At 41.7% G+C, this 23,956-nt stretch overlaps 1 protein-coding gene across 4 annotated transcripts in view; it reads left to right on the top strand.

The window, feature by feature from the left end:
* CRADD (CASP2 and RIPK1 domain containing adaptor with death domain) overlaps positions 1-21,657 on the top strand; it is a 112,320-nt gene extending 90,663 nt beyond the window's left edge. For all 4 annotated transcript variants that reach the window (XM_027831349.3, XM_007069231.4, XM_043546011.1 and 1 more), the window contains exon 3: positions 20,597-21,657. In XM_027831349.3, coding sequence (XP_027687150.2) covers positions 20,597-20,898 — 302 coding nt within the window. In that variant the 3' untranslated portion in view covers positions 20,899-21,657. The remainder of the gene's footprint in view (positions 1-20,596) is intronic.
* The last annotated feature ends 2,299 nt before the right edge of the window (positions 21,658-23,956 follow it).

The following is a 23,956-nucleotide window of genomic DNA, read 5'->3' as shown; positions in this document are numbered from 1 at the left end:
AATAAGGAGGAATTGAGGGAACAAGTAAGCTTTTTGGGGCAGGGACCATGTTTTTGTTCTGTTTGTATAGCGCCTAGCACCATGGTGTCCTGGGCTGTGAGTAGGGATCCTTGACTCTTCTACAGCAATACACATGACAATAAACCTTGCCCAGATCCACACCTTTTGGGCACTGTATATTGCTCCATTTTCTTTCTGGCAAGTGGGCAAATATATTAGTAACATACATGTTCACATGTTCACAGAATATCACGGTTGGAAGGGACCTCAGGAGGTCATCTAGTCCAACCCCCTGCTCAAAGCAGGACCAATCCCCAATTTTTGCCCCGATCCATAAATGGGGGGAGGGATAGCTCAGTGGTTTGAGCATTAGCCTGCTAAACCCAGGGTTGTGAGTTCAATCCCTGAGGGGGCCATTTAGGGATCGGGGCAAAAATTGGGGATTGGTCCTGCTTTAAGCAGGGGGTTGGACTAGATGACCTCCTGAGGTCCCTTCCAACCCTGTTATTCTATATTTCTATATCAGACCAGTGTTGCAAATCCAAGCAATCAGAAATCATGAGATTGGTTTAAAAATTATTAGATTTTACAAATCAATAGATTTTTTTTCCTGATGTTTGAGCTTGAGAGTTCACCTTTCCAGCTTTTCTTTGCAAATGAAAGCTGAGACTCACACTTATTCACATTACTCCAGAAGCCAGAGCTATCAAAAAAAAAGGTCACATATCACAAGACTCTTGATTTTATCAAGAGAGTTGGCAACACTGTTTTTTAGGATTGGTTTTTGTTGTGTTTTTTTTGGCTTTGGTTTTAGTTTAAGACTTTTCTCTCTCATGGTTGTGGAGAAAAGCTTGGAAACATGACCGAAGTGTAATCAATGCAGAGATGTCTGCCTGTGTCTGAAGACAGTCAGAAATTATATCTCAGAAAGGCGTGCATTTCCCCATGCATCTCAAGGGGGGGTTAGCTCCAAGACCTGTTGACCTGAAAGCTCTTCCAACACCACCCCAGCAGAACACTGTGTGGCTGGAGAAGAACAGTGCAACAGGTATAGCCTGCTCACCCAAGAAGATACAGCCTGACTACAGGGGTAAACACTGGGAGTCTCTCCTGCTGCCACTGCTGCTTCTCTGGAGGGTAGAGAAGATTTTTGTTGAAACGTATGTTTGTTCTGAGTGGGAGGAACTTTGCTGCTACCCCTAGGGGAAAGAAGGGAACTCTGCTGAGATGAAAAGCTCTCTGTCATCACTAATCCAAGTGGGGTTGAGGTGAAGCTGTGGGGATAGAGTCATGTTTTTAATGTGATTCACCTGTGTCCTTTGGGGATCGACAGATAGCAGGGAGGGAGGCAGGCACTGGAGGAGTGATGGTTTAGGACCAGGCATACGAGGTAAGGCCAGCAGTGGGACAGATTGGGCAGAGAACTATTGCTATCTGCCGCTGCCTGAGAGAGAGATTAAAGGCAATGAGATACCAGCAGAGCAAGCATATAGGCTGCCAGTGTTGTTAGTGTTCCAGGGGGGTTAATCATTTGGAGCTCTCTCAATGTAGCAGAACCCAGGACTAAAGAGATTAAGTGACAGTAGATGTCTAAGTAATAGCACTTGCTATCTATCTCTCTGGGTTATTCTCTCTCACACACTCACTCACACACACACACACACAAAATTAAACTGTTTTCAGTGTGCCTGAAAACCCCTGGTTTGTAGTTTTCCATCATTAGCTGTTATACCAAGATTACAATTTACTTTGGAAGATATTGCAAGGCTATAATTTTATAGGTGGGTTTTCTGTGCTGTCGTAACTCATCAAAGTACATTTCAGTTAGGTCAGTTACTGGAATTCTGTGGTGGAGAAAAACAGTGTTAAAAAAACAAAACCCCAACGTTAGCATTAACAGTTTTTCAATATATTGCATAATAGGCTGACTTCATTAGTCAATAGCGTTTTGGCTCTTCACCCATTGGAATAAGTTTTTGTGGGCAGAAATCCAAACTACTTTTAGGGATGCGACCTTACTGAATCCAGACTACCCCCAGAATGGGGAGAAAAGAATAAGAAAAGAATGAAAAGAATGGTGAAGTTCCTGAAAATCCTAAGTGCTCCTGGATCAGGAGACAGAAAACTCAGGTGTTCCCATGGAAGAGAGGAAGTTTTGTCGCCTGGGACTTAGGAAACCTGGGTTCAGTTTCCAGCTCTGCTACAGTCATGCTGTGTGACTGTGGGCAAGTCACAATCTCTCTCTCTCAAGGTCCCCCAGCTGTAAAATTGGGGCTTTTAGGTGCTACTATAATACAAATACAAAATAAAATCATATGTGTACCTAGGAAGCTTGATTTGTGCCAATAGTTCCATCAAGGTTGAAGCTAAAAGGAGATGTGCTTTAGCAACAAGTGCTGCACAGAAGCAGATGAAATTATGGACTGATAAAAACATTGCATTTGGTACCAATGTGAAAAATTATCAAACCAGTGTTTTGACAGTATTGCTCTATGGTCTAGTAGCAGCTGCGTTAAATGAAACAGACCTCAGAAGGCTGGAGGCAGTAGAGATGAGAGTTCTTCAGAAGATGGCAGGTGTAAAGTGGAGTGATTTTAAGACCCATGAGAAAGTTAGAAGGAGAGTAGAGTGTATAATCAAGGAACAGGACTGATTGCTGAAAAGATTGAAAGTTGAAAAGATTACAATGGCGGGGGAAGGGGTTAACAAGATAGAAGGTAGAAACAGATAACAAGATACTAAAGAAAATTAATGCAAATGCAACCAAGGTCAGTCAGATCACCAACTAGATGGCAGGACATTTCATGCAGGGACATGACCAGGTTGAGCGTAACGGGTTGAACAAGCCATCGACAGGCATGAATGGTGACGCTTTACTGCTGCCCATGTCTATAAAGATGCATTGGGTTGAGAATTTATACAAATAATTATTAATAATATACATTCAAAACCCTACATTATGCTTTAGATTTCACAAGCACACATGTCAAGAAACACAAGGGTATGGTTCCTGTTTCAATTGTCCGTCTTCTCTTTGTCGCATGTAAGCTCTTCAGGCCAGGGAACATCTCGTACTATGCATTTGTACAGTGCATCATTTGCACAGTGGAGCCTCAAACTGCCACCACACTACAAATAATGATGTGTATACCATTCACGCGGACTTATTTCGATATGTAACATGTTCACATGCCATAGCAATAGACTCACTGGAAAATGTTTCATTTTTCATTATGGCAAAAAACTTAGAATAAAACGAAACATTTCTGTGGTGTTTGGAAGTTTTTAAGGAAAACATCAAGCCTTTTTCTTTTTTTATCGTCTCCAGCCCTAACTCTCTTAAATCCAAGCCTACAAACCTCTCAGCCCTAAGCCTCCCTGTGCCACCTCAGCTCACTCATCCCAGACCAAGTCACCTGCTCAGATGCAGCCTGGAGAAATGGGTGGGCTTTGCAACATGCCCTAATGGTCATCAAACTTGGGCCTCTGTCCAACCAAAAGTGGTAGGTGTGGGGAGAGGACTGTATTCCGAAATCTGGGGCCCTTAACAGAAAATACCCACTTACCAGCTGAACACATCCAGGAAGTGTGAGCTCAAGTGAGTCCATTGGTTTCAATGACAAGGAGGAAATGCAAGGAAGAGAAGTAGTCTTGAGTCCCAAACCATAAAAGGACAAATTCTGCTCCCCTTACTCATGTAGATGATGCCTCATTGGGCAGTCAGACCCATAGATTTCAGTGGGACTATCTGTGGTGAAAAGCTACTACTCCATATGAGTAAGGGTATCAGAATCTGGCCCAAAGGAATTTACAGATTAAAACCAACACCCTGAAGTGCATCTGGAGACAAAATTGGAAGTTGGTGCAACCTGTGGAGCACAAGTGTAATCTGCACCTCACAGGAAGCACTGCCAAAGTGAGCTGGCAGCTGCATTCTGTGTCAGCTGGAGTTGGAGTGGTCATCAAGTAGCTCTTCAGAGAATGCACTGCAGTAATCTAGTAAAAAAAAAAAAAAAAAAAAATAATTGTGGTGAAGTCCACATCCAGGAGGAGAAGGTGCCAGATGCCCACTGGGGCAAAAAGCATGGCTGTTCTCTCAGCATCCATAGCCTGTTTCAGATCCAGCAAAACCCTCTAATTGAAAAACCTGAGTAACAAGAGGTAGACAAACTTCTTCAGCTGTGGCAGCAGATATTACACGTGCCATCTCCTCTGATTGTTCTCCCCAGGTCCAGCAGCTTTACCTCACTTCTTTCTTATTAGAGTTGATCTTAACCCAGCTAAGTATTCTTCTGAACACTAGGCCTGGTCTATACCTAAAACATAGGTCGACCTAACTACATCTCTCAGGGCGGTGAAAAGTTTCATGTGCTGTGTGACAGTGAGGTCGACCTAACTTCCACCATAGATGCAGCTAGGTCAATGGAAGAATTCTTCCATCGACCTAGCTAATCGCCTTTTGAGATGATGGATTTACTACAGCAATGGAAAAATCCCTTCACTTACTGTAGTATGTGTCTACACTATAGCACGGCTGTAGTGCTTGTGGTGTAGATGTACCCTGAGTCTCAACAAGTCACTGGGGAATGTCTAACAACTGCATCATGTGCATCTAATACAAAACCAAACAAACAAGTGTCATGTGCATTCTGAAGACATCCCAGTCCATGCTACTTCACTGTCTCTGCTAACAGCATTACACTCACAGCAAATAGAAGGGGCAATAGCATGAATTTTTTTAAACAGATTGATTATATATGACGGAGGTTGAATAGTAGATAGTAAGTCAGTAATGATGCAGCTCTGATTGGAATGTTTGGATACTTACATTTGTGAAACTTTACAAGTTCTCAAATGTTTTCACAAATAACCAGGTGCTCACTGGAACAGTTGCAAACGATGAAGCATGTGATCCAAGGAACAATATCAGAGCAAACTCTTAGGCTCGATCCTGCAATTTACAGTACAATGTGTGGGAGGCCCTCTGGGACTGTGCAGAGCCTCATTGACATCAGTTGGGGTGGGGCTGGGGACATAGAGGTCCATCTATGCATAGTCAATTGCAAGGTTGGGTCTCTTGTTTATTCAGAAAAATATGTATGTATTATTCTATCAGCTGTAGCTCAAATAGCTAGCTGCCGAGCTAGTAAAATAGCCATTTCAGTCTGGCACCTCAGATCAATAGGTTAGTGGATTTGCCAAATATCACTCCCAAATTTCACACTACAGATGACTAGGAACAATTTATTATTTAAACTCTTGGAGTCTAATAACTTAACTAGTCTCTCTTATGAGCCAGCTTGCAGATGAATTTAATCAAATCAAGTAAAACAGAGAAATAAAAGTAGGTCAGGATTTTATCAGAGCCCTACATTAAGCATGTGTGGAAACCCTGACAATAACTAGAAGAGGCAGCAGTGTCCAGTAGTGCTTTGGACTGGGAGTCAAGCTATGAGGTTCTAATCCCGGTTCTGCCACTGACCTGTTGTGTGATCATAGGCAAGAAGGAACAGTCTCACTTCACTAAAATCTAAAACTCAGTAAAGCATAGTGTATACAATGTTAATTTTGGTTTGACACCTGTCAACCAAAATAACTTTGCCACCCAAAAGCGCTCTTCTAAACTGAGGTCCAGCTGTTGCATAGATCTTTAATTTTGAGTTCTTAAACCAAGGCCAGAAAAGTAGCCAGTTCTGAGGAAAGATCTCTATAAGGAATGAATAGTTTTATCAAGGCTAAATAGAATAGCCTACAGTAATACTTGGTTTAAATCCCGTAAGGAAAAAAAGTGAGATTAACTGCATTATATAACAAAACAGCACTTAATAACTGGCAGTGTTACTTTTGTTGTTGCAAGAAAGAAACAGCTGCAGCTAAATCCAAAGCAGTTGATTTTTCTGTTTAAAAGTTGCATGTATCCTTTGGAAATTTCCCTCTCTAGGAATGTCACTAATAGGAATTTCACTCTGCTTATTAAGAGTTTTCGTTTATTTCTTCGAGTTAGGAGAGAAACACCCTGTCAATTTTTATCATGATTTTTCCAGGCAAAAGAGCAATCAAATAGTGTGTGCTCAACATCTTTGAGAGGAGAGCATAGGCCTTTTGAGATGAGGGTTCAAGGTGGATAGAAGTGATTTCCAAACCCCTGATGAAAGTCATATGATGAATTTGTCACAAAATGGTTAAAACAATTATTCATCACTTCAGTTTTCCCTAGTTTACCATATACATGGGGGAAACATACTTTCAGTGCAGCCACATCTACTTGGTGTGCACTGACAGAAGCTAAATATGGTTCCAGAGGAACTAAAAGATATCTAGTGCAGATATGCATGTACTTGATGGTTATCATGACAAGCAGCTGCTGACTGCTGTTACTATTTCTTATTTGTATTATGGTAGAACCTAGAGGGGATTTGATGTAGGGGATAGGGTAGATTGGTTTGGGGCCTAATCTGGGAAAGGGTTGAACACCTCCTGAGTAACTTCAGTTCCCACTGATTTCGTTAAGAGCTGCAGAGCTTCCAGAATCAGGCCCTAATTCATTGCATAAATGTATTTTCACTTAACTTTATTTCATTTCATAGCTGTTGCGTTAATTCTGCATTATGTCTGAGATTTTAAAATGCTCAAATGTCAGAAAATTCACTTGTGGGCTCCATACTAACTATAATGTAACTTCCTTGCACATGTGTTTAACTTAGTACTAATGTATATCAATAATACCTAGCTCTTGTAATCAGTAGATCTCAAAATGCTTCACAAAGCAGAGAAGCCTCATTATCCCCGTTTTACAGATGGGGAAATAGAACCAAAGAGAGGGGAAGTGACTGGTCCAAGGTCACCCAGCAGGCTAGTGATAGAACCAGGGATAGAACCCAGATCTCATGAGTCTCGCTCCAGTGCTCTGTCCAGTAGACCATATTGCCTCCTTCTAATACAGAGCTTCATTTATTCTGCCACAAGCTGGACCTCTATGCTCATGGAAAAGTTAGCATTTTTTTTTTTCAGCACGCCGGGGCTAAATTCTGAGGCAAACAGGAAATGCTATTGTAGCTTTAAGCACACTAAAAATGGTAGGATTTTTTTAAATTAAATATAAAATGAGTAATATAATCTGTTCAGTCTTTCTTGTGTTACTTATTTTGAGATTAAATTCTGTTAATTTTACACTGCCTCTAATATTCAGTTTTCAGTGTGCCACAGAACTTGGTTGGGACCAACATGACAAGCTCAAAAATTGTAAGTCAGGCCCCAACAATCATGATTGTCTTAAAAATCATGATTTAAAAACAAAATGAATTTTGGGTTCTGTTTATTTTAATTTGCTTTCTAGCCTTCAGTATTCACATTTCTAGCTTTTCTTCACAGCCTTAATTACTAGAAATTCCCTTTCTCCCCCTCCCCCCCCCCCGCTTTTTTTTTAAACTAACAATGAGATTCTCAAATAAGCGCATGATGCCAGCAGCTAGGGCTTGAAGAAAAACACCAAATATTGTGAGGTTCACAACAAACTCATTAGAGGCCACAACACTTATATTAAGATTTAAGTGATGTGTGGGGTTTTGTGCAGATCCTCAGTACTTGGGTGAATTTCAAACTTCAGTAAATGGAAAGTGATTATCACAGAGGCTGAAAAAAGGAACCATTGGAATTTTTTATGAGGATTCCTGCACAGAATATCTTACACTGTACACGTTAATGCCAAATAGTCTCACTTTCAAACCCAAAGAAACACTGGATCCTCCACTATAATGCTGCAGATTTTCATTGCAGTGTAGGGTTTAAACAAAGTGACTTCTGTCATTAAGCAAAACAGATGGAAAATTTAAATTTAACTAGTTATTTTTATACTTTTGTCAGTGACCTGTGCTGGTTATTATTTTGTCGGTTTAATACTGCAAATGGGGGATGGAAAGCCGGTATAGGCACAGAAGTCTACTGTTATGTAAGGCTTTTTTATTGCTATAGTATTCATGTAAAATATTTCTTGTTGATGATGGTGGTGGCAGGATGTGTCTTCAGGGATCTAAATTGCCAAAGGAATGTATCACTTTTTCATACATATCAGCAAAATATTTTATGCATTTTTTTAATGTGTAGTAGATGAATAAGACAAATTGTAGACTGAAATCAAGTAACATTTTAAAATGTGAATTTGAAACAAAGGGGAAATTTTGAGGCACGTCATCTGCTTAAATGAATCCACTGATGTTTTATGGGGCAAAACTTTTAAAACTGTCTTTCAGCAATTAACTATTGATACAGCTGACAGCGTATACACATATGACTTCTTGATTTTATGTTTTCTTTTTTGTTCACCATCAGGTAATTAGATAGCTTCCATACTATCATTTGTCCCCACAATTAATTGTACCTGCAATTGATTTTAGAACAAAAATTAGTTTGAATTTTAAAAATGTGACCTTATGTGTGTGTGCTTTATAACTTTCCCTGTCACATCTGCTAATTTGCAAAGATCTTTGGCCAGATTTTGAAAAGTTCAGTAGCAGATGTGACCGGGAAAGTTATAAAGAACAAACACATGAAGAACACAGAAAGAACAAACTCAACAATATGTGTCGTTGTTTGGTTTGTGGCTGCCCACGTTGATAGAGTGGACTGTCTCTGAAATGCCAGCAAAATTCCACTGTAGCACAAATTCCATGTCTGGTACGAAACCAATTCAGAAGGCTCCATCGCCTTCACGGTAAATCAAACCCGGTTTGACGTTGAGCGGGGTCGGAGACAAGATCATCATTTGTCACTTTCTCTGTGGACCATGAAAGTCGCCACGTGTCCTCTACCATAAGCCCTCACCTGGTAAACATATCCATAATGGGTGCTGTCAGGGCAGACAACCATGTGGTAGATTAAACAAGTCCTTAATTACCACTAGATGTGGCATATCACGCAATTTTGTGACAAGTTTTGCTATGCTTTCCTCTCTGCAAACGCTGGGTGGAGCAATATTGTGGAGAACTGGTAACCATAGCAGAGGAGTAGATTTAAGTGTGCCTGAAATAATATGCATGGTGGAATTAAGTTGTACGTCAATCGTCTTTGTATGAGACGAATGAGCCCGTACTGGAGCACAGTACTGCACCGCTGAATAACAGAGTGCCAAGGCTGAAGCGTGTGATGTTTGGGCATTGGCACCCCATGTCATTCCAGCCAGTTTTCAGAGCAGGTTGTTGCACTTTTTGACCTTAGTCGCTATCTTTGTAAGATAGTCACGATATGTGAGAGTTCTATCCAACAGATGCCTAGACAGAGTGGGTGTGAATCATGCTTTATTCTCTGACCACTCAGAACTATATTCAGCTCTCTGTCCACTCTGTATGATGTAAGTGGAAGACACTCGACATGGTCTTACTTCCACTTGGTATCAGGCACCACCGATGGCAATAATTGGCCATAGCCTCATTCAGAACACTTTCAAGTATGTCAAAGGAGTGTGACTGAGTGCTGAGGCATATGTCGTCTGCATGAGCAAACCTGCGAGACCCAGTATATGGCAGGTCATTCAAATATAAGTTGAATAATGTTGGAGACAATATTGATACTTGCAGGTGGCTGTTCTTCTGGTGCCTCCAAGCACTTTTTCCATCACCAATACCCACACAGAAATGGCGATTTCTCAAAAACAGAGCCATTGCACATACTAACCAACTTGGCATAGTTCTAGACAATTTCACCAAGAGGCCCATGTGCCAAACCATACCGTATCCCATGGTCAGGTCAAGGAAAACTAACACCAGTCTTCAGCTTTATGTTGGAATCCATTTTTGATGGAAGCTGTAAGTGCCAGCACTTGATCCCATGTACTACAACTGTGGCAAAAAACAGCTCGCTCTGGTACCAGTATGCCTTCCACAGATGGTCAAATTCTTTCTGAAATGAGATGCTCAAGCACCTTAAAGCAGACGCTTAGAAGTAAATTGGTTTATAGCTCAAAGGCAAGTGTGGATCTTTCCCTGGTTTCAGCAAGGCAATCTTTGTTTGGCACCAGATTCTAGGCAGTCTGGATTCCCGCAGACCTCTGTTGAAAAACCAGACGAGCCATTCCTGAGCTCAAGAACCCAGATGTTTCATGAATTCAGGCGCAATTCTATCCTATCCGGGAACTGTACACGTTTTTAAATTATTCGGCACTTTATACAATTCCAGACTAGTGAATAGCTCCATTTTACCATCAGCTGGATTACTCCTTAGGAAACATTGCCATTCATCATGTACTTGTCATTTGACAACTCTGTCAACAGGAGCTTTGGTGACCTTCAACAGAAGACTGGCAATCTGATTTGGAGTAACTGCTGGCCTGATTAATGCACATGGACATTGAGCCATACCTGGATGATGGATTAAGCTCCAGCTTTTCCGGCTTGATTACATAAAGTCAAGTGCCACTCTTGCTTCCTCCCATTAAGCCTGGCGAGTGGCATCCAATGATTCTATAAAATGGTCCACAATCTCCGGATCACTTGACTGCTCATACTGCCTCAGCAAGTCTTCACAATTCTCGTTCAGACATGGAATGTACATTGGTCAGAAGCTGCATGGAATTGTTGCACTTGCAGCTTTAAAAATGGCACAACAGAAACAATGGTTTGCATCTTGCCCGGAGATGATGTTTAATAGGGTAGTTATAATCTGTTGCTCCGTTCTGAGTATCTGTAAAGGAGTCGCAGTCTGCCTTCTGGAAGTTTGATCTAGGCTTCAGTACACTCCCTATATTTGGAAGACGCATTCCCATCTGAATCAATGACAGACAATGTTGGCTATATTGAAAATCATTAAATACAGTACACGCCACTGGCTGTGTGTGATTGGCATATGAGGTGACCCTGCCCTGGCCTGGGCAGTAGTCCCTATTCCAGCGTGCTGAATGGAGGATACCACGCTGCTTAGGGTCATGGACCAATGTGAGATCATTATTAGTTGCCAACTCCAACAGTTGTTTGCTGTTTTGGGTCTGCGGTCACAAAACCCCACTGGCTATGATGACTATTAAAGTTACCAACGTTCACTACCAGATGCTTAAGGTTTGGGAGAATTTGCGGATCCTATGTAGAAGCATTTCAAAGGACATGGCAAACCATATTTTATTTTTTGTCTTCCATTTATTAGCAGCTTCAATCAATCAGTTACAATACATGGAAATACTAAATATCATATGGATACTTGTCAGTGGCTGTGATTTCTGGTATGATACATATTCTGCATTTTAATGACTGTTTTGTTTGCAATCATCAGATTAGAAGCTATCTAGTTATATAGGCTTCATACCATCCTGAATGAATTCAGACATGAAAACAAGGGCTGCAGAGCAAAACTATACCTACAGTATATACCTAACTCAGCAGTATCCCAAACTAGCATAATTTTCTCATTAAAACCTGTGCTACTGTAGGTTTGAGGGAATGGGGAATAAACAGGTAAGTGCTAACTGAACCTGAAAAGTATTATGCAAGTTTTGGAAGACTTGTGGTGTTTTCCTCATTCTACTCTTGGTACAGATTCCATATTGCAGGATATTTAATAGGCCAGACTCTGAGCTCGATCCTACTCTACAGCAGGCAGTGGAGTTACTCTGGATTTATCCTGAGGGGTTACTGAGAAAAGAATCTGGTCCCTCGTTTCTGCAGATAGCTTTTCCATCACCAGAATTTTCCAAAATACTGATTCCATTCTGTAATTCAAGGAAAAGGGAGTTTCCACTTACAGGTCAGCTAATTCTTGGCAGCAATTATGAGACAGGACTACAAGCAGATGTCCTTGTACTGGGTTATGAGGAGAAGGCGAGGCTAAGTAGTGAGTAAAAACCTCTTCCAGGGGAGCAGTGGGGAGAGATTAGGGCAGGGCCTGCCAAAATCTTGCATCATGGACATGTTCTCCCAAGGTGAAGAAATGTTACTCATTGGTCATATGTGTAACAGCACAGATAGATTCCTGTACACAGCAACACCTGCAGGGGGTTCTGTACCTTCTGAAGAACGTTCTAATCTATATTACTTTAATTGACTTTGATAAGGAAAACTTTTTAACATATCCAACCTGTTTGCCTAAATTCAAATATTATAGCATCTAAATCCATTTTCCTTGATCCTTGAAATACTTTTCCAAAACCCATTGATGCCAGTGGAAAGACCACCATTGATTTGAATGGGCTTTGGTTCAGACTCTTCCATCCTGTTAGTAGACAGGGTGGAAAGGGGATGGTATGTACATAAGTAATAGCTTCCTATTCCAGAATATATGATTTATTTGGAGCTGTTGCAAAGTGCCATTTTTCCTCCCCTGAGCAAGTTCAATGTCCAATTTGCACAACGTCAGAAATTGGGAAATTGTCTGGGTAATTTATATGACCGCATCAATGTTCAGCAATCTGAGTCCATGCTTGTGCTTAAATGAGAGCAGGATCTGACCCCTTTGAAGTTTAGAATAACTGTAACATCACTGTAATACTTCATTCTCATTGTCAAGTATTTGCAAAGTGCAAACAAGGGGCTTGGTGCTGTACATAGTAAACATTCACTGTGCAGGGCTGCTAAATACCATGCATATCTCAGGACATGTATCTGACAGTCCAGTCACGCATTCCCACAGGGCAGCCTTGAGCTCACGTATTTGGGTATGCTGCAGGGGGCTACAGGCATTTGCCCGTAGTTCTGCCTGATGGAATGGGGCCAAGAAGGAGCAGCCAGGAAGAGAAGGTGGGAAGGGTGACAGCACAAGAAGGAAGCCTGATACTGGCCTCAGGTTGCCCTCAGTACAAACCAAGCTAAACTACCCCATCCCCAGCAAAATTCTCTCCTCAACCTGCCCCCCACACCCAGGGAGCCCCAGAACCTTCTATTCCCCACCACCACCTCTGCCAAGTGCCCCCACCTATGAGCCCCAACATCCTCTATCCCCCGGCCTCCAGAGCTCCCAGCTCACTCTATCCTACCCTGCAACAAGCAGCACAAGTACCTCTTACCTCCCCCAGGGGTTCCCTGTCCCTGGGAGCCCCAGCACTCTGCTCTGCGGCAGCACCAATCCCCACACCACCACCTCCCCATGCTTCCCACTCAGATTTCACTGCCCCCACCCAGCTACCAGTCAGAGCTGCCAAATTCTGTTCCAGTCTATGCCCTGAGTTTATAGCTACATGCAAATTATTTGCTAATAGGAACATTCACTCTTTAAATAATTTGTGTAATATATCACACCTGGAGCAGGACAGAACCTGGCAGCTTTGTGTGTGCCAGTTTTGTACCTGCTGTTAGATCTGTGATGTGTTTCAGTTAAGCAAGTGTATAGGCCTGTAGGGGGCCGCAGGGAGAGCAATTTGGTGTTAAGTTCCTTTAAAAAATGAAACGTGTGTTCCGAGTGTGACAGGCTGTTGGCTCACTAGATTTGTCAAGTGAGCAGATTTGCTATGGAGATCACTGAGAGATGAGAAATGTTGAGCCCCAGGCTGCCTTTTTTAATTTAGCACTTTTCAGGGAAGAACTGTGCTCTGAGTGAAGGCAGGAGGCTAAAGTTATCGCTGAGGCTATTGATACGCTTGCTGTGAACTCTGTGGGAATTATGCATTTCCTAATGACTTCCAACAATCTTGGGAATGGAAGACCAGATCCTTGGCCCTAACGAGTGGCACAAAGCAGCGCTAAAGCTGACTGACGTGGCCAGCTGGGGAGTCCCCTGACATAAGAAAATCTCAAGGTGGCATAAAGCCTGCTTTGGTTAGTTTTATGCCATCTCCCCTCACCGCCCTTGGCATCGGGGCATTACTGGAATGCTCCAATGACCTGGGGCTGTTCAATGGCCCCTTTAGTCTGCTGTAAGTCAGAAGAGCCCTGAGGAACAAGGGAATTCACAGGTGGCATCCTGCCATTTTGCCCCACTTAAGGCTGTGCTGCTTGGATTATTAAGGGAGAGCCATGTTGTGTCTGGGTACGCATCTATGGTCTGTTCTGTTTAGATCCTGATTCTGTTGGCTTTCTGCTTTCACCAGCATAGTACCATCCTCCTGTCTGTGCACGGGTCTGGAAGCTGAGGAACACCCCGCCTGATCCTGCAGCATTAAAGTCAATGAGAGCTTTGCCATTTCGGTATAGAGCGTCTTCATCATATGTTCTACAGCGGCACAGCTGCATCACTTCTAGTGTAGACTAGCCCTTAGAAATGGGAGCAGACAGGGCTTTGGAAGGTGCGATACAATTTGCATGCATCAGGACTGAAAGAAAAGGATTATGAGTTTGATCCTTGTTCATTGAAATTTGCTATATGGCCCCAACACCTAGGCTCACTAGAGCACACTGAAGTAGTATTTAAGGGGATACTTTGTAGTTACTACAAATTACTTGTAGTATCTGAACAATATGTTAAGACTAAGGCCTCAATTGTAAAGCAAATTTCACCCTCAACTCAAATGCCTTTGCTTTTGTAAAACAGTAATCATAATAAACCTCAACCCTCTTTTATGTAACTTAAAATCTAAAGTGGCCTATTTAAATATTTCTCAATAAAGATACAACAGTTTTTATATATCTAGATAACATTATCTATCTCTCTGTCTATCTGTCCCAAATGTTCCAATAACTGTGCTACTATATATGAAAAAGAATCAGCACAGAGTATAGAATGGGACTCAGATAACAATGCTTTGTATTAAATATAACATCTGGCTAACATCCCAGAAACATGTACACCCGTATTGGATTAAATGGAAGATTAAAAGATTTCCTGGATGGGTTTTATTGATGATGATGATGATGATAATTTATTATTAAAGGGCTGATAATATGCTGAAGGCAAGATACCTGTGTGATGCTTCCCAGGGGTACGAGTTGCCAGGCATCTCACTACCGCATCTCTCCTTAGCATGAGGAAGCCTTGTCTGTGCCTGGCATGGGTCAGCTCCCCAACACCACCATCAACTCAAACACTCCCCTTTAGTCTTTGCAGGCCCACTGCTACTCTGCAGAAGTAGCAATAGTTGCTCTCCAAACCTTGAGCCCTCCAATCCCCTCCAATCCCCCTGGAGTGTCCAGCCCCTCGTCCACTGGACATTTGCAGTATACACAGATTCACTGTTTCCAAAGAAACACTACATCCCAGCTTTCCAGATCTAACTTGGATCACCACACCGCGTAATGCACAGCAATTAGCTATGATTATAATTAAGGCCCTACCAAATTCACGGCCATGAAAAACACTGGCTGTGAAATCTGGGCTCCCCCCCTTGAAATCTGGTCTTTTGTGTGCTTTTACCCTATACTATACAGACTTCACGGAGGAGACCAGCATTTCTCAAATTTGGGGACCCTGATCCAAAAGGGAGTTGCAGGTGGGTCACAAGGTTATTTTATGGCGGTCACGGTATTGCCACCCTTACTTCTACCCTGCCTTCAGATCTGGGCAGCTGAATAGCAGCGGCTGTTGGCCGGGTGCCCAGCTCTGAAGGCAGCGCCCCGCCAGCATCAGCACAGAAGTCAGGGTGGCGATACTGTACAATGCCATCCTTACTTCTGTTTTGCTGCCTTCACAGCTGGGCAGCCAGAGAGTGGCGGCTCCTGACTGAGGGCACAGCTTTGCAGGTAGTAGCTCAGAAGTAAGGGTGGCAATGCCATACCAGGCCATCCTTACTTCTGCGCTGCCTTCAGAGCTGGGCTCCCGGCCAGCAGCCACCACTTCCCAGCTGCCCAGCTCTGAAGGCAGCGCTGCCTCCAGCAGCAGCGCAGACGTAAAGGTAGCAGTACCGCAGGCCCCCCTAGAATAACCTGGCGGACCTCCCCCCACAACTCCTTTATGGGTCAGGACCCCTACAATTATAACACTGTGAAATTTCAGATTTAAATAGCTGAAATCATGAAATTTATGATTTTTTAAATCCTATGTCCGTGAAATTGACTAAAATGGACTGTGAATTTGGTAGGGCCCCATTTATAATGAAATTAAGTATAAGTTTGTTTAACAAAGCACAGAGACTCAAGTAGTAGCAGGGGAAATAAATGGTTACGTATAAAACAAAATCATAACATTCGTCCTAAAACGTAGACTTAATTACTAAGATATTCTCGTGTCTTAGAGCAATGCTCACCCCAAATCCTTGCAGCGCTTTACAACCAGGCTTGTCTGTAATCCTCCTTTCATGAGACAGACAACTTGTCAGCTTGTCTCCTAGGTCAAGGATGACTGAGTGAGTTTCTTTGCCCCCCAGGATGTACCACTCCCATCCTTTTTCTACATCCATAAACAGGACACTCCGCCTGCTGTATTTGTTTCTGCCTGTAGATTTTCTCTTTTGTAGATTTTGTAGCTTTTTGACTGGCACCTGGCTCAGTATGCACATAGGCCTCCAGTGTGAGGCAGACAATACACAATGATCAGACAGGGATATAAGTGTCTGCTACCTCCTGCCTGAAAGGAATATGTCCAAGGTATGTCTCCTCTTGGTGACCTCCCTTACTCTAAGACCTTAAGAACATAATTTTCAGTGTAGATACATAACTCCTTAAATATTATCCCTACATACATTTTGCAATAGTTATGGCAACCAGTGGGCTACCGGCTCTCGGTAGAGACCTTTCATGTCACCTTCTGGTGAGCTATCATGCAGATATCTGACCCAGGAGATCCCTGTAAAACCTATCCAACGCCCTGTGCTTTCCGCTATTTGGCACCAAGGGTTCCCTGGGTCACAACTAGGTGTAATCAAATCTGTTTAATATTAGAGAATGGACGCGCAGGATAATGTGTTTTTGTTAGGCCTCCTGCATGATCACATTTCAATATCCTCAGCATAAAATCATCTTATTGCTAGTGCCCAGAAAATGTAAACAGTTTGGTATGAGAGCAAAGATCATAGGAGGTTGCAGATAACAGTTCTTGGCGGGGAGGGGAGCAGTCATTGTTTTATATTTAGTAGCTAAGCATAATAATAACTGTATTACCATGAGATATTATTGGCCAGAGTACAATATAACCATAGTTATACTGTACCATATCTTTTTAGTTTTAGTTAAATATTTGTTCACGGAGGGTTCAGATTAACAGTTATGGAGACAGGCCTCTGATTACCTGCAGAGCTGGGAAGCGGCAGTACAGGCAGCCCCACCAACGTTGTCTTAACCCTTTTCTGGAGAGACCCCCTCTACTGACGAGAGGGTAGTTCAGTTTTCTTACCCATTTCATCCTTGATCCCTTTGTTGAGATTGCCAACAAAAGGCATGACCCAAAGCTTACTGAAGTCGGTTGAAAGACGTTGATTAACTTCAGTGGATCAGGCCCAAAATAATCCACTTTTACAAACTGATTGGAAATTACATCCACTGTGATCTGGACTGAGACCACCAACTCATTTCCCATAAGCCACGAAATGGCCGATTGGGGGGGGTCATGCTGTTCAGCTAGTACTGACTTGGGCTGGGATTGCACTGGTGACCTAAGGAAGGCAGGGTAGCCCATCATTAGTCCTCTGTTAACCATCCAACCCCCCAGGGCTCTTCTAGTGGTCTGGAGACATAAAGATGAAAGCAGCCTAAAATATTTTTCAGACAGTAACTATTTATTTTATTCAAAAGAGCTCTTGATAGTGTACATCAGTCTTGAATGACCCAAATGATCTGCAGGCCCTGGATATTTTATGCCAAAAATATTTTATATGAAACTTTTCATGATGCAAAGGGAGTGCTGCATTTTCACTGTTGTTACTGTGTTACACTGATGGAGACTGAGCATGATATTGGAGCTATGAATTAGATTTCACAAAGCAGCTCTTCTGTAAGCTGGCTGCTTATTCATTATTGAGATCAGTAGGCTATAATTAGCACTCTCTTGGAGGGTATTTATCTTCCATTTTGATGCAATCCCCCAGGCAACAAATTTAGAGTACAAAACTCATTGGCCTGTAGCATCAGGGTGTAATCTCGAGGGACAGTTAGTATCTAAGGATGACTAGGTTTCATAGATATATTTGCAATACCTTCTTTCTAATTGCATCATTTTCAATGTAACTAGTATCAGCTGTGACTTTACAGGCAAAAGACTGTGTCTCTGAACAGCACATTGAGATCTAAAATATCCTTTTCAGTTCCTTTGAAATTACAATAAAGAATACTCAGGAAGGCCCCCCAGGTTAACAGGAGGTTTTACGTTCAATTCCTTTAACATTTTAAACACTGTTAACTATGGTAACCTATGCACTTCCGCAGGTAGCTGTATTGGTGGATGGACTGTATTGGTACTGTAGTCTGTGACTGGTAGTAAAATCTTGCAGTGCATTGGAATTTTTTGAGGTGAGCAATACATGCCTGGATTTTGCGGGAAGCACTGGGGAGCTTGGACAAAATTCAGGAGCTAGCCAAAAGAATTGTTTTGGGACCATGGGACTGGAAGAAATCCCATGAAAGAGATTTGAGGAAGGCCGGATGAATGGAACTGGGTCGGGGAAGAGGGATTATGGGAAACAATTTGTAATGGGAAGGAGATTGTGAATGAGGAGAGGCCAAATAGCTCAGTGAGATAAGGCGTTGCAGGTTGGGATTGTATTGGCAGGAGTGGAGAGGAGACGTGGGCAATTTGGTGAAATTGATTAAAAACTGGCTAACTGCTAGATCTTTAAAAAAAAAAAGTAACTGTAAATGGGGGATCACCATCCACTGGGAGCATTTCTAGTAGGATCCCACAGGGATCTTTTAATGGCCCTCTGTTATTCAATATCTCTATCAGTGGTCTGGGAAGGAACTATAAAATCATTGCTGGCAAAATTTGCAGATGACAAAAATTGGTGGAATGGTAACTAACGATAAGGACAGGTCAGTTCTACAGAGCAAGTTTGATTCCATGGTAAGCTAGGCTTATTTGAAGTACATGTATTTTAATACAACTATATGCATGAAAGTTAGGTCACGCTGAGTGTAGATCAGACTCATAGAATAGGGGACTATATTTTGGTAAGCATAACACATAAAAGACTTAGGGGTACTTGTAGAACGCCAGCTGAATATGAGCTCACAGTCCAATGTGATCATTGCACATATAAGTAGGGGAATAAGAAGCAGTATGGAGATTTTACTATCTCTGTATAAAGCCTTAGTGAGACCATTACTGCAATACTGTGTCTACTCATCATGGCCACAATTCAAAAAGGACTTTGACAAATTGAAAAGAGATCAAAAATGAGCAACAAGAATGATTTGAGCATGCCTCTTAGTGAGACAAAAGAAGCTCAGTGTATTTAACTTAAAAGAGGATGGTTAAGGGATGATCATGGTCTATAAGTAACTCCATGGGGAGAAGATTTCTGATAGTAGATGGCTCTTTCATATAACAGACAAAGGCATAACAAGATCCAATGGCTGGAAGCTGAGGCGAGACAAATTTAGACTAAAAGTAAAGAACAAATTTTTAACTATGTGGTTAATTGACCATTGGAACAAGTTATCTAGGAATGTGGTGGATTCTTCATCCCTTGAAGTCTTTAAGGTTGGATATTTTTCTCAAAGATATACTGTAGATAAACCAGGAATTATGGGCTTGACGCAATTACGGGCCAAAATTCTATGGCCTGTGTTTATGCAGAAGGTGAGACTAGATGACCATAATGATCCGTTCTGGCCTTAGCAACTACGACATAAACTCTGGCCAAAGTTTTCCAAAGCGACTGGTGATTTTGAGTGCCCAGCTTGACACCTTAGAGGAACCTGCTTTTCAGAAAGTGCTGAACACTCACCCTCTGTTCAGGAATCTCAAGTTAGGCACCCAGTACCACCAGTCAGTTTTGAAAATCTTGGCCTCTTAGAGTATGTGTACTACTCTGTGACAGCAAGCTTCCCAGCCTGGGTTGACAGACTCGGGCTAGCAGGACTTGCGCTAGCCCTCTGAAACTAGTTTAATAGATTCATAGATATTAAGGTCAGAAGGGACCATTATGATCATCTAGTCCGACCTCCTGCACAACACAGGCCACAGAATCTCACCCACCCACTCCTGCGAAAAACCTCTTACCTATGTCTGAGCTATTGAAGTTGCAGCTCGGGCTCTGAAGCCTAGGAAGGGGATGGAGGGGGCTTCATAGCCAGAGCTCCAACCCAAGCCGCAATTTCAAAGCGCTGCCTACACAGCTCTTTTTGGAGTGCTAATGTGCGATGGAGCTGGAACAATTTGTATAGTGGAGGCACAGAGAGCCATTGAACCAAACTGTAAACGTTGTATGTGATGAAAACCACTTAAGCCAGGGGGTGTGGCAGCACCCCCAGCATTCCTAGTTCCAGCACCTATGCTAGTGTGAGCCCTGCTAGCCCACGTCTGTCAGCCCAGGCTGGGAGGCTTGGTTCCACAGGCTGTGTAGACATACCCTCAGGAGCATCACAATGTCTAGGTCTTTTATTTTCCTAAATCTCAGAGTCCTATAACAAAGTTTGTTTAGCACTTTTTTTTTTGTAATGAATCCTTCTGTTTTATATATGTTTTGTTCCCTAAATTAATTCAGTCTTTAACCATAAACCTTAACCCTTTTGTTGAAGCTTCCGGCTGCATTAACCTTGCCCATTTTTTGCCCAAAATATTGCCTAGTGATGTATGTATGCTTTTTGCTTTTTTCCAGGTGACGGGTTAACTGGAATTCCACCAGACGTTTTGAAGAACCCACCAACAGATCAGCAGATTAACAAACTTGCCAGGAGTCTGGGGCCTGAGTGGGAGCACATTGTACTGTCCCTGGGTTTGTCACTGAATGACATCTACAGATGTAAAGTCAATCACCCTCACAATGTGCAGTCACAGATTGTGGCTGCATTTGTCCTTTGGAGACAGCGTTTTGGAATCAAAGCAACAATCCAAAATCTACACACCAGTCTGATGGCCGTAGAAGTGGATCCTTCTGTGATCCAGCATATGCTTGAGTGAAGTCTTGTTATTGATTGGTGGCTCTTGAGTTTTTTGCTAAATGAAATCAATTGGATTCACTGAATCACTTATCAGTGTTCTGATTTCTCTTAATTAGAAATCGAGGAAATGGCAGACAAGCAGCTTGGTAATTTTATTACTCTGTTCTTCCTTGTAGCTTTCAGTTTTCTGTGGGAGGTTTTGATGTCTCTTATAATTACATGTATGCCAGATGATTTTTTAACAGGCTTTAAGAAATTATCGTTCTTTTTGTTCACTTTTGGTAGGTAAACAGTTTGGGTCCAGAATTTTTAGATCAATTTATGGGCAGCCCCTCAAGCAGACTGATTCATCTCTAGAGCCAATGCGGAACATCCTCCTCCCCCAGGTTCTGCCCAATATATTTCAGCACTCTCACTTAGGTCAGAGGTCTTCATAAAGTTTTTTGGGGTGAGAGGGTTTTTTTCTCTTGTACCCCCAATTCTCAAAACCATAAGGTAAATTAGGGAAGAGAGGGCCATCTGAACAGTCTGCTGGCTGCCCAGTTTGCCATGGTTTTCTGGACTCCTGGTACCTGACAGTATGGTTTGGCAGAATCAGCTCATTCAGGCCCAGAAACAATCTGCTGGTATTTTATTTTTAGTATTCTATAATACGGTCCCGACCTTCAGCCATTCATGATCCTGTTACACCTCGCTTACATCTTAATTAATTATATCCTATTATGGTATATGAAAGCATAATTCTATCAACAAGTCTCAAATAAACAATGTAAATCAATTTGAGCTTTGGAATTTTTTTATAGATATAGCTATAGATTAGATATATAATATTTTGCTGTGTCAAACTGCTTAATACCAACATACATGTATATGTTCTATTTGAAAACAATCTGAGTGCGGCTTATGTATATGGGATTGCGTGAGCATAAAGATCATGGGCTAATTCAGACAAATGTAGCCTGGAGAGGGGAAGTGCAACTCCTGGAGGAATTTCTGGGCAAAATCCAGAAGTGATATAAACAGTGGTGTTAGCTACACGTTAGGTGTACGTGGCAAAAGAGGGTAACATACACCTGCTGCATCCACTCTGGTGCCCTAAGCGAATAAAACTTAGACAGGGAGCAGGAGAAGTTACTAAGAGCATGAAAGATTTTTTTTTTTTTTTTTGCAAAGCCCCTCTCATCTGTTACACACCCACACTATACATTGGTCTCAAAGGGAGTTGAATCCACCACACCAGGCAGAATTTGATTCTCAAGGAATACTAAACCCGTGCAAGTTGAAAAATAGTGTAACCTACCCCATCACTTTATGCCACTGTTGATAGACTCTTGAGTCAGCTTCTTTGAATCAGGTAAACTTTGTGTTTTACATTCTGCGCTGAAAGGTCACCGTGTAGAGTTAAACATAATGAACACATCCAGAGTTAAGTTCCAAAGTAAAGATTAAAACAAAAAAAATTTAAACCCTCGTGCTTCAGGGCTTTAGCCAACATCTAACTGATAGGGGTTAGGAAGAAACTTTCCCTGTGGACAGGTTATCCCATAACTATCTACTGCATTGTTTCTTGCACCATCCTTTGAAGCAGCTGGTGTCAACCACTACTGGAGAGGACACTGGACTACATGGTCTGATCCAGTATGGCATTTCCTATATAGTTTTTAAAATAAATCTCCTTACCTATTTTGCAGATAACATTTGAAGGTTACATCCTGCATTCTTAGAATTCCCAGTACTACCTTAGGAAAGGAAAACAGAAAATTTTTAAAAATCTTGTTCACTTGCCGCTATTTATGCTGTTTGGTTTTTGTCCTCAGGCTTGACAATTGAAAATGAATTAGTCAGGTTCTCTTTGGCTTATCATGACTTTCTAATCAGTTTTGTCTTCAGCTTTCCCATTCCCTGACTTAATGCTAAAATGATGGGGTGGCACATACTGCAGGGAAATTTTGTTGTTGTTTTAAAAAAATGTCCATTGTCATTCTTTTTAAATTCATAGAAATGTCTCTATTGATTTAGGTCTTGTAAAAGCTTGTTTTTAAATAGCCTACATTTAGGACCACATTTGACTTGACAGTAGTATCCCTTTGAATGGAAAATTCCCTTTCATTAGTCTTTAAGAATCTTTCTTTCGTGGGCATTGTTTTATATTAAGACAATTGTACTCTTAAAATTTAGAGCAAGGTTATCTCATTGCTCTCTTTGACAGTGAAGAGGTCTTTAAAATGTATTTTATTCTTTTCTATCAAGTACAAAACCTTTTCAATCTACTACAAAACCTTTCTAAACAATATGCGATACAGTGCTAGTAACCGTTGCTAAAGTATTTAATGCTTTGGCTGTTAACTAGATATATGAGTAGGGTCACGTTTCATAAAACATGGACACATAAGAAGTGTTACACAAGACCATTGTACACCCTTCCTCTGCTATCTGAAGGATATTAAGTCTAGTATAATGCCTCTTACTGCAAAGATGCATCACTTGAATATATCCACTGAGTCAGACACGAAAGTTATAATGATAATTAAACCAGGCTGATTTTGTTGGTGGTTTGTTTTTAAGGCCTTCACAGAAAACTTATCAACAATATTTTCTCTGATGCTCTTACTGCTCTGTGTGTAAGGAGTGTGCGATTTTAAAAAGCAGTAGCTTAAAATTCGGGCTTTAGGGCTATATTTAAGTTCCTAAATTAGTGGCCTAATATTTAAAAGTACTGAGCACCCAGCAGCTCCCACTGAAGTCAATGGGAGTTGCTTGGTGTACAATACATTTAGAAATCATATCACTTGTTTAGAAGCCTAACTTTTAACCACTTGGTTTTTTGAAAATCGATATTACAAAGTCAAATCAGTCAGTAGCTGTTGCAATCTCTGTAGCAGACTGGCGTATTTATAAAGTTTGTGTGCTTTTCCAGAAGTGACCATCACAGGAAATGACTGAAAAGCACATTACTAATTGGTCCTGTAAAATTCAGTATGGAAATTTGTTTTTCTTAATTAAAATATTGACCGATGCTGGATGTACGCTACATTAATTTACTTGTATTTAGCATTTGCCTTTCCAGACCAATGTTC

Source organism: Chelonia mydas, chromosome 1 (assembly GCF_015237465.2).
Source record: "Chelonia mydas isolate rCheMyd1 chromosome 1, rCheMyd1.pri.v2, whole genome shotgun sequence".
In the NCBI taxonomy this organism is placed as follows: Eukaryota; Metazoa; Chordata; order Testudines; family Cheloniidae; genus Chelonia; species Chelonia mydas.
This window is presented reverse-complemented; position numbering and strand designations above follow the sequence as displayed.